The sequence below is a fragment of the Cucurbita pepo genome, chromosome LG01, assembly GCF_002806865.2.
Source record: "Cucurbita pepo subsp. pepo cultivar mu-cu-16 chromosome LG01, ASM280686v2, whole genome shotgun sequence".
NCBI classification, from domain to species: domain Eukaryota; kingdom Viridiplantae; phylum Streptophyta; class Magnoliopsida; order Cucurbitales; family Cucurbitaceae; genus Cucurbita; species Cucurbita pepo.
In genome coordinates, this window is record NC_036638.1 from 17282908 (window position 1) to 17294121 (window position 11214).

General features: G+C 38.5%; 3 protein-coding genes across 5 annotated transcripts in view; all 3 read right to left on the minus strand.

Annotated features, from left to right (window-relative positions):
• Window positions 1-1459: 1459 nt before the first annotated feature.
• Window positions 1460-5319, minus strand: LOC111790800 (pentatricopeptide repeat-containing protein At4g08210). 3 transcript variants are annotated; one of them, XM_023671880.1, is made up of 3 exons: window positions 2728-5319; window positions 1996-2077; window positions 1460-1783 (listed from the first exon to the last, which is right to left on the minus strand). In XM_023671880.1, exon 1 carries the CDS (start codon window positions 4956-4958, stop codon window positions 2892-2894), a length of 2067 nt encoding a protein of 688 aa, XP_023527648.1. In that variant the 5' UTR covers window positions 4959-5319; the 3' UTR covers window positions 1460-1783; window positions 1996-2077; window positions 2728-2891. The 3 variants fall into 3 exon arrangements, with proteins under 3 accessions (XP_023527648.1, XP_023527640.1, XP_023527633.1); XM_023671872.1 differs by having other exon boundaries at window positions 1460-1913; XM_023671865.1 differs by having other exon boundaries at window positions 1460-2077.
• A 357-nt stretch (window positions 5320-5676) lies between these two features.
• On the minus strand, window positions 5677-8427 carry LOC111806585 (ubiquitin-fold modifier 1-like). The gene is made up of 4 exons (XM_023691964.1): window positions 8328-8427; window positions 8130-8227; window positions 6746-6778; window positions 5677-5896 (listed from the first exon to the last, which is right to left on the minus strand). Exons 1-4 carry the CDS (start codon window positions 8399-8401, stop codon window positions 5814-5816), a joined length of 288 nt encoding a protein of 95 aa, XP_023547732.1. The 5' UTR covers window positions 8402-8427; the 3' UTR covers window positions 5677-5813.
• A 791-nt stretch (window positions 8428-9218) lies between these two features.
• The window catches only part of LOC111807310 (thaumatin-like protein), a 2638-nt gene continuing 642 nt past the window's right edge, over window positions 9219-11214 (minus strand). The window contains exons 2-3 of the mRNA XM_023692980.1: window positions 9600-10263; window positions 9219-9468 (exon numbers count right to left, since the gene is read on the minus strand). Of these exons, the coding sequence (XP_023548748.1) occupies window positions 9333-9468; window positions 9600-10263 (800 nt within the window). The 3' untranslated portion in view covers window positions 9219-9332. The remainder of the gene's footprint in view (window positions 9469-9599; window positions 10264-11214) is intronic.

Sequence of the window (11214 nt, forward strand, 5' to 3'; positions counted from 1 at the left end):
TGTCTTGGAGATGGAGATATCTCCACACAACCCGATGGTGGCATTAATTGCACATTCAAATTGTACGTATAATATGGAGACATTTGCTGTACTTCTATGGTTAGAAGTGAAGAGAGAGGACAAGAGTGAAGATAATTATTCCCTATAAACTTGATGACTTCAGGCAATAATTTTAAACAATTATGCATTTACCTAGAAGTCCACTTTTCCAAGAACGCAGTAAATAAATGTTCAGAGATTTCCTCAAGATCAAATCTAAAAAATGATCTCATAGGCACACATATTAATGACAAAAATAAGTTGACCTAAGAACTTCTATGTAGCCTCGTCCCTAGGTGCAACCTGCCCATCAATAATGCGCACATACGTCGGCAGTAGTTTAGGGAGGGGATGTGAATGTGAAATCTTTTAAGGCAATTGATCAATCTCTGTACTTTTTCTTTCTTTTTCAAGTTCACTTTAATCCGTTATGTATTGTCATTCGTCTCACGATTTTAAAACGTGTCTACTAGAGAAAGGTTTCCATACCCTTGTTAAGGAATGCTTTGTTCCCTCTCCAACCCACGTGGGATCTCACAATCCACCCCTTTTGGGGGCCAACGTCTTTACTCACACACCGCCCATTATCTAACTCTGATACTATTTGTAACAATTCAAGCCCACCGCTAATAGATATTGTCCGCTTTTGCCTGTTACGTATTACCGTCAGCCTCACGGTTTTAAAATGCGTCTATTAGGGAGAGGTTTCCACACCCTTATTAAGAAATGTTTTGTTCTCCTCTCCAACCAAGGTGAGATCTCACATTTGTAATCTACCATTCACGTTAACAAAAAGAAAAAACCCAACTTTCAAGCTGGAAACCTTCAATTTCACCATGGCTCTTGACGGCCGCCATCTTGAAATGGGTGCATCTATATTACAGTAGTATGGTGGATGTCAAAGCTTTAGTGAACCCAAAATAGGCCATGTGCTTGGTATGGGATTAACCTCACATCCTAGATATGCTAATTAATTTAACCCATACTGCTCGTACCCGCCAAACTTTTGGAAATCTCAAGGTGTTTGATATTGAAGTTTACAAGCCAAGCATTGACTTGGTTTAGAACTACTTAAGACCCCATTTTTCTTCGGAGAAAGGTTAAAAACTCGAGCTTTGTACAAAACCAAACCAGGGTAAAAGAGCCCCTAGTAAAGAACCAGGTCTCATTTGGCGCCAAATTTGGATAGCTTTTTTGGGCCATCCTTATAATTTATTTCCAGTCATTGGTAACATTAAAAAAATAAAGGGTAGCAGAAACCTCACGCCGGGCCTGAAAAAGGTAGAGCTGAAGCGCACGGCGTATAATGGACTGGCGAGTAAGCTAGGTAGTGGGTTATATGATTGCAAGAAGAAAGCAACATAACGTAAGAATGTTTTCTTTTCAGATAGCAATCTACCACCAACAGTTCTGCCAGAAACATGACATCCTACAGGTTGGTCTCACCTTATCATAGCAAAATATTTTAGAAAATGTTCAATAGCATAAAAATTACTTCAAGAAAATGATCTTCATGACTCAGAGAAATGCGTCTAGAGCAAAAAATTCACATGCATCTTAATTATAATTACAAAAAAGGTAGAGAATTAGCAGACTCACGAAGTACTGTGGGTACAGTAAGCCCTTCGGATCTTGCCAGGGCCCAGAAACCATTTTGTTCGTTTTTGGAATAATCCATTCTGTCCCGCTCGACTTAATGGCTTGAATTCACTTGGTGGGTTCATGTCTGAAGGCTGCTTCTGGGCTTTAAACGCGAGAAAGTACTGACATCATTTACAGAATAGGCTCCAAACCAGCAAAGATGCAAGGAAACCAGTGCTTGACAACTTGTCAATGTTCAATGATTTTAATCTTTTGCATATGCAAAGATGTGGCTGGTAACCAACTAAAATTACGATCGTCTAAAACTGGATTTCAAGGGTAAAGAAAAGAACCATAATAATGTATGAAAGTTACCGTCTTTCCTCTCTGGGACCGATGTCATGATTAGTTGTTCAGCCATCATCACTTTATGTCACTTGAATATTCCTCCTCCACTCTGCCCATCAACAACAGGATTATCAGTTTAGGAGGAAGCTATCAAAGACTTGACAGGAAAGAGTAGTTTACCGACTGTGTTAACTAACAACGTATTACGCCTGCAAGTCTATAAGAAGTTGAAAACAAATATAGAACATGAAAATTTGTCTAAAATGGCCTTTTTTTGGTTAAAAAAAAACAGTTAAGTCTGCCTCACAGTTTCTTGAATTAACAGGAATTAACAGTGGATTCATCCTCTATGTTATGCACTGGTTATCTTCCCGCGAAGGCAGGCCAGGTCCTTGAACAGAGATGAAAAGACCATTGATTATACATCAGCTTGATAATTAACGAAGCAGAATGATGCCTGAATATCTTTTCCTCCCTTTATTCTGTGGTATGAATGGATTGAAATGACTAGAAAATGACCCAGTAACATGTTGAACTATAATAACAAAAACAGTCGATGAACATGATCGATATCAACTTTTACAAACATTGGGAACCGTAACCAAATCGTGGAGAATAACAATTCAAGTTAAAACCCAATAATATAAACTCACATCTTATTAATCGACTTGCCCCAAATTTCAGAATCAAAGTAGATATAGCAGGAAACATCGGGTTGTGTGCAGAGTTAGAAGTGAAAAAACGAAGTGATTGCCGTACCATAGACATAAAGGTCGAGTCTCTTTGAACTTTGGTACCAAGAGCGGCCTCTCCTTTTCATGTGTGTGTTCACTTTACAATTGCATGGGATGACTCTCATTCCAAGAGAGGTTTACAAATAGATATTTTCCTGCCATGCAGTCAGCAAAGGAGTATTTTTTTTTTCAACTCGCAACCTCAATCCAGCTTAACCCAGCTCTTTTGACTCCCACCTTTTTGGCAGCCTCCCTCGCTTTGCTTAGGTTATGCCACATCCCCAGCGACGCATAAGCATTTGAAAGTGACACGTACGTTGAAGGGTCATCTGGTGTGGCTTCAAGAAGGCCACTAGCAACACTGTTAATAAGCTTTGTATCGTTACGAGTTCCACACGCCCCTAGCAAAGTGCGCCATGTGGTCTGATCTGGCTCAAACGGCATATTTGCTATCAATTTTTCAGCTTCTTCAGGTAGCCCAGCTAGAGCTAGAAGATCAACCATGCAGCAATAATGCTCTAAATGAGGTTCTAGTCCATATATAGATTTCATGGAATTAAATATGCTTCGTGCCTCTTCGATCAAACCAGCATATCGACATGCAGAAAGCACCCCTAGAAAGGTGATTTCGTTAGGATTTAGCCCTGACTGAATCATCTCATGAAAAAACCTGACAGCTTCTGCCGCCCTTCCATTTTGTCCACATCCTACAATGATCCCAGTCCAAGTTACTATGTCTTTTTCTTGTATACAATCAAACAATGTTAATGCATCCTCAATTTCACCGCATTTTGAATACATATCAAGAAGGGATGTTATTGTGAACCCTTCCATTTCATACCCACTTTTGACACAGAATGCATGGACCTGCTTTCCACTTCTAAGAGATGCTAAATTGGAGCAGACTTTCAGAGTGGTTGAAATGACAAAATGATCTATTTCATGAGCCAACTCGAGCATATCTTTGAACATTGAGAAAGCTAACCAGTTCAATCCCATTTGAGCACACCCCAGGATCAAACCGGACCAGGCTATGATATCTTTCCTTGGAAGCCTATGGAACAGTGCTAATGCATCGTCGATGCGTCCTAGTTTTGCATAGAGATCCACAAGAATGCTTCCAACAACATAATCCAATTCATAACCACAAGTGACAATCAGACCATGTACTTGAAAACCAACCCTTGGACTTAATAAGTTGATGCAAACCTTTAAAGCACCACCAAAGGTGTAAGAGTCCATCATCGTACCCGAGCAATGGATGTATGAAATCAAATTCAAAGCAGCTTGGTCACAGTTGTTGATAACATATCCTGAGAGCATCGAGTTCCACAAAGCCAGGTTCTCAGAAATGGAAGGGTTGAAGGAAGAGTGTTGGTCAAACAACTTGACTGCTTCGGTCAGGCCATTGCAATTTGAATACATATCAATCAGAGCAGACAGTGTAAAACAACTAGATCCATACCCCAATTTGGTGACATAGGAATGAATTTGTTTCCCGATGACTAATAACCCATGAAGCGCACTGATCTTTAAAGCACATGGAAATGTGAAATCATCAAGCTTAATGCCCTTTCTGTGCATCAAGGACACAAATTCCAACGCCCGCTGACTCCCATTGTCTGCAAAGCCAGCAATCATGCTGTTCCAAGATACAACATTTGGCTGTGGCATACAATGAAAAAGTTTTTCAGCCTCCACCATCAAACCGGCCTTACTATACCCAGAAATAATGATATTCCAAGTAGTTGTGGTCGCACGTGAAATATTGTGAAAAACCTTAACCGCATCACTCAAGCTTCCACATTTCACAAACATATCCATGAGAGAATTCATCAAAATAGTATCACCCTGCAACTTACCCCCATATATTCTTTCTTGAATTAACTTACCCCGATCCAAATCACCCACAAGCCCACATGCCTTCAAAACCGCGGAATACATGTACCCATTGGCCGTCTCAGATTTCGGCATATCATTAAACACTCGGAGTGCCTCATAAGGTCTTCCACTATCAGTATATGCAGAAACCAGGGTGGTCCAAGTAACAATATTTCTGTCAGTCATTTCATCAAACACCTTCTCTGCATCTCGTAAATTCGAAAACTCCGCGTACATTGAAATCAAATTGTTCGCAATAAACACATCGTTCAAACACCCAAATTTCCTCAAATAAGCATGAAGGGAATTGCCTCGCCTGAAAGCTCTAACTTGCGCGCAATGGCGCAATTCCTTCGCTATGCAGTTCGTAAACATGAGGAACAAAAACGTGGGAATTATACTATCGTTCTGCAGGCATGTTCGTACGTCTTGATGAGAAATGTGGGGTTAGCTTCAGCTATGTTACTGTGGGCTAAATTTGGTATCTGCATAGGAGCTCGAACTGTACGATTATCGAAGTTTCTTGTAGTGTACAAGAATACGACGGTGGTGTAGCATGGACAAGCGGCGGAAGGTGGGTTTTGATGGGGCAGAGCATTTCGAGCTCTGTTGCCAATGTTAAGAATGTCTGTAATCGGCAGGAAGAGGAAACAGAGTTTGCTATTGCAAAAGGGCGAGTTTCTTATGGCTTTCTGCACTTGCTTATTCAACTTCGGCTTCAATTCAAGCTCTCCAGTCCAGACATTGATCATTCAAGCCTTATTTCTCTACTAAATTAATAAAAAAATTAGTTTTAAGAATATTTTTAAAACAAAATATTAATTTTTTATCTCGGGTCTTAACTAAAAAGTATTATTAAAACTTTGGCGTGTAGGAGTGAGTGTTCTAAGTAAATAACTAAACAAAAAACAAACATGATTAGCTTTCACAATAAGAAAAATAAAATCGATATCCAACTACGGAGTCTCCATACCGTTTGCTTTCTCAGATGCAGCGTTAAAGAGCTATTCGTAGAAGCAGTATACTCTCAAGTTGCATACGGGATGTAAGACTTTTGATTAATTAGCAATTCTTCATTCTGATCCTATAACAATTGGATGAAACACTTTTTATATTTTATTGATTCTAGTGAAATCGAAAGGATAAGCAGACATTGGTTCTCATCTCATCAATTGCAGTAATGTGATAAAAAAAAGTGTGGAGCCAGTTGACTAAGGCGAGTATTGTAGTTTACATTCTCATAGATCCAGCAGCTCCGACTCTATCACGAGGAATCAGGCGTAGTTCAGAGCCGTGCTTGAGGAAGACATTGCCTGCAAAAAGCACATCAACCATAGATTTCAGCTTCAAATGGAATATTATGGCCACAATTGTAGGCTGTTTGGCTGTAGGAATATGTAAAAGTTTATAGCAATATCGACTAATATGTTAAAATTTAGAACACACACAAAATGTATCTCATGCCCGAGGAAGCACCTTAATCCGGGACGAATAAAAGAAAAAAACAATCTGATTTCGAGTTTCAAACGTAAGGTCCTTAACATTTCATGGGCGTTCAAGAAGAAAACATCAATGGTTATGCTTTAGCTTTCAGGCAATGGTGGTGCCTTTGGCTCATGAAAGGCCATTGACAAGCCTACCGCTAGCAGAGATATTGTTCTCTTTGAACTTTCCCTCAAGGTTTAAAAAATGCATGCTAGGGAGAGGTTTTTACACCCTTATAAAAAAATGTTTCGTTCCCTCTCCAATCGAAGAGGAATCTCACAATCCACCCCCTTTAGGACTTAGTGTCCTCGCTAGCACACTGCCCGATGTCTGGCTCTAATACCATTTATAACAGCGGAAGTCCACCACTAGTAAATACTGCCTGTCCTTCTTAGGCTTTCCCTTTTTGGGCTTCCCCTCAAGGTTTTTAAAACATATCTGCTAGAGAGAGATTTCAACACCCTTATTAAGAATACTTTGTTCACCTCTCTAACTGACGTGGGATCTCGCAGTATATACTCCATCCATATATCAACACAACTTATGTTTTTTTCTACGTTGTGCAGTTCATCATATGCTTCTATGGTTGGAAAACTTGAATAACAAGAAGAATAAACAGAACAGAAGCAAGGACAATGAATTGTAGAGCTTAAGAATAGAACCATGACTTAGCTTACCAGCACTTTGCTGAGGGTTGATTCCAACGCCATCTGTAAGGCAGACAATAAATGTTAACACCTAAAATGAGAGGCTAAATGGCTGAAATGAAAACTATAATATCAATGCATCTAAAAGCATATGTGCAATGTGAATCCAAAGACCATTATATGGCTGGTACAAAAGTCTCTACAAGAGAAATGTTGGGATTGTATTGGATTCTTAGATATTTTCCCAATAAAAAGAATTGTCCAAAGAGTATCTAATTGTAACAGCCCAACCCCACCACTAGCAGATATTGTCCGCTTCGGTCCATTACGCATCGCCATCAGTCTCACGGTTTTAAAATGCATCTATTAGGGATAGGTTTCACACCCTTATGAGAAATGCTTCATTCCACTCTCCAACCGACGTGGGATCTCACACTAACACCTATCAATGTCAGCAAGAACAGAAACATGACCACGGTCAACACTCATAGTTTACAAATTCTAAAGCACAAACTCCGACCCTTCTTCCGTAAGATATCAGGTGAAATCATGAGGCAACTGAATAGCTAGCTCAAGCACCCAGCGTTTGCAAATAAGCTCAACTAATTGCAAATTCAAAGGTGTTGGTTTTTCTTTATCTGGGAATAAAAGCCTAAGTACTTTAGCTTCCATACTAGTACTAGTACAATAAAAACTATTATGAACAGGAATCTCTCTGACCTAAAATACAAAAAAGAATCACTAGCACATCTCATGACAGGATAAAAAATATGAAGAACAATGTAGGAAAGTTCAACCAACATCAAAGATAACCAATACATTTCCAAACGTGCAGTAGTTTGTTAGATAACATTCAACTTTTCTCATATTAAAGTACTGTTGACGATCTTTTAACACTCGAATCTTCAGAGCAATAAAATTAAAATAAGCAATAGTTATATGGTTTGGATACAGATTGACACCACTCGATCAATGAAGTAATGTGGAAGGATTCAAGAACAGTTTACGTTTCTGATGGGGAAGACCCCAACTTTTCATCAAAAAGAAAGGACGTAATTACTTTCTTGGTAAGATGAATAAGAAATTGCGCTCTAAAACTAATACTAACCTATCTGCCAGGCAAAGCCTAGCACAACAGGTTAAGGCATATACCTCCCAACAGAGGCTGAATCTCTAGGCTCACAATTGAACTCATAAATGATAACAATAATAACAATTACTGATACTCGTTTCTCTCAGAAGCCTTTACGCTTCGTGCTATAGGAACTCAATACCAATTCTAATTTCTAGAACTACCCGAACCGGCGATTTCCGATCCCAAATTGTTAAATACAAAAGACATTTCACGCATGCAGAATCCAATCACAATCGAATCAAATTCAAGGAACAAATCAACACGGAGGCAATCAATTACCATTGGTGATGATGGCGCTGGTTTGCGGGGGCACCTTAAATTCTTCAGCGGCAAATTTAAGGACAGCGGTGAAGGGCGCGGCCTCTGGAACACTAAACCTGAGAGTCAAGGAAATTGAAAGACCGTAAGATTGGATCTTAAGTCTGAACAGGGAGAAAAACCCTAACAACGAAAGATCAAATGTTTAAGATTACGAACACTTTGAAAGGGAGCTTAGGGTCCGAGGTGAGGGTCACTTTGAAGGAGACCTTTCCGCCACCAGCACCCGCCATTTTCGATCTCTTTGGTCTGACGAAGCTTGAAACTCGTTTTATAATATATATATATATATATATATATATATTATCACTTTTAATTTTTGTATTAAATTACAAATTTTAAATTCATTTTTTAACTTTAAAAAATATTTAAAATATCTAATAAATGCTTGAATGCTGAATTTTATATTTAATATGTCTGAAAATTTTAAAATATTTCTAATAATCAATATATACAATTTTTTCTATAAATAATTCACTTTTTTTAGTTATAAAATTAAACGTGTATGTAAAAGAACCTTAATCTTTCCGTTTTAAATAATAAAAAAAAATGTTAAATAAGACATAAATCAATTAGATATTTAAATACATGTACAGAACCTTATCTCAATTGTGACTCAAGTCTCGATGCGGTCTCCTAAGAAAATATTAAGATATTGGAAAGAGAAGGTAGCTGTTTGGAACCGCCTTACCCTAAAATGCAAACAAAAGACCGCTGAAGGTACCCGACGCCGATCAAACGAAAATTAGCCAAGAGTGAGACCATTTTTTGATGTTGATCGCTGATCATACATGTCAAAATCATCGAGTTTAAACATTCCTCACAACAATTTCGAAAAATATCTGTCATGACTAAGTTTTTTCACTCGCGTGCTTCAAACGACCCAATGTTTCTAAATTAGGGTTTCGGTTTTAAGCTCATAAGTATAACATTAAAGACGCTTGTTCTTCAAAATTCAAGTCTCGATATGCCTCGTAAATAAATATTAAGATATTAGAAATAAAATGTAGTTTTTCGGAACCGCACTATCCTCAAACTTAAAATATATTATTAGTTCACACGTCAACCCAACCCAATTCATTATTTTTGCACTCTCACAAAACAATCGAATTAAAATATTAAAAAAAATGTATGTACACAACGTGAAATATATGAAAGTAGTGATTAAAAAATAACCCATAAATTGATCACGACTAAAACAACTGCCATTAGAGGCCACCATCCTCTGACGAACGATTTCGAGCCATTTGATCCACTGCAGACGAGCTTGTGGTCATGGTAACTGCACACCTTGTGGTTCCTGCATGTTAAGAATATTTAGTATTCAATTATAATTTAACATTCGATATTTTATTACAGGCAAATATCTATATTATTTATTTATTATTTATTTTATTTTATTTTATTAGGATTAAATTTCTAAAATTTTACCTGCCGGAGCAAAAGCTGACGACGTAATCGGCGGCGTTGCAGGTGAAAATACTGGTCGGATCATCGTACGCATAACTATACGCCGTCGGACACGCCTCCTTAAATTTCTTCGAGTAAACCGTCGGCCGGCAAGTCGACGGATTCCCATAAGATCCTCTGCAACAGTACTCATCGGTGTTAAACACATCGCAGGCGCTCCGGCAGGCGATGACTTTCCCTTTCGATTTCACCGCCAATGCCGACGGGCAATTGGATCTCAAATCGCTATCGCAGCCGGCCAGGCCGCACTTTCCGGTTCCGTTGATTGGCGTCACCGCCATCGGCAAATTGAAGCCGTCGACGAGGCTGACGTCGTAAAAATCGAGGGCAGCGAGGGTGAATTCGGCGAGGGACGCCGGAGTCTCTCCAGAGCCTTGACATTTGAGGGAAGTTCCACAGGCACCGGTTTGGCATTGCCCGTTTCCGGTCTGGTCGAAGTTGCAACCGGTTCGACCCCATATCCGACCGGACCAGCCTACTGGCGCCTTGAAAACTATGGATTGGCCGCGTTTTAGTGCAAAACCGCCGCCGTTGAAATGCTCTCCTGGGAAGATCGCCGGCCAGATTGTTTCTTTGCAGTTGTTTATTATGGTGAAAGTTCGAGAGCTCTCCGATGTTCTTATTTCTGCCGTTTTGCCAATAAAAATAAAATAATAAAATATTTTATATTCATTTATATTAAACAATTTTTAAATTATAAGTCAAATTTAAATCTGTTTCATTTTTTAGTTACTTTTTTAATAATGTTCTAAGGAATCCACGTGGATTTTCTAATTCTATTATGATCCACGTGGATTTTCTAATTCTATTATGATTTAGAGGAGATTGGATTTTTCCTTTCCTGCTTCATTTCCCTCTTCAACCTAAAATTTAATAGGCAAAATTAAACTCATGCATCTTAAAGTGGAGGGGAATTAGGCTTTCCATTTCTCGTTCCCCTCTTCAACCGATGTGAGATCCAGCGTCCTCACAATCCATGTCCTTAGGGACCCAACGTTCTCACTGGTACACCGTCCTTGTGCATGACTCTCTCACAATCCGCTCCCCTTAAGAACCCACCGTCCTCACTGGTACACTGTCGTGTGTCTGGTAGGGGTGTACATGGTCCGGGTTGGGTTGGGTTGGAGGATTTTTTTGACCCAACCCAATAATTCGGGTTGGTTAGATTGGTAACCCAACCCAACCCGAAACTTTTCACAACTCAACCCAACCAAACCCTCTATTTTCTTTCGGGTTAGGTTGTCATATTTTTTTTTAGTTTTATTTATCTACCATTTATAATCTTGGGATACAATGTTAGATAAAATATATTAAAAGGTTGACACACAAACACAAATCAATCTATAATGATCGACAAAAAAAAAAAAACAAATTCAATAAAAAAACAACGATCAAAATTTGTAACATATTAACATAGTTCAACATTGTCATAAAACTAAAAACAACTAAATATCAAAATTTCTTGATAATTAATTAAAGTAACAAAAATATAAAGATAGATCAAGAAATTAAATAAACAATACGAATCATTAGTTCAAAGGTATGGTATATAACAAAAATTAAAAAAAAAACAATA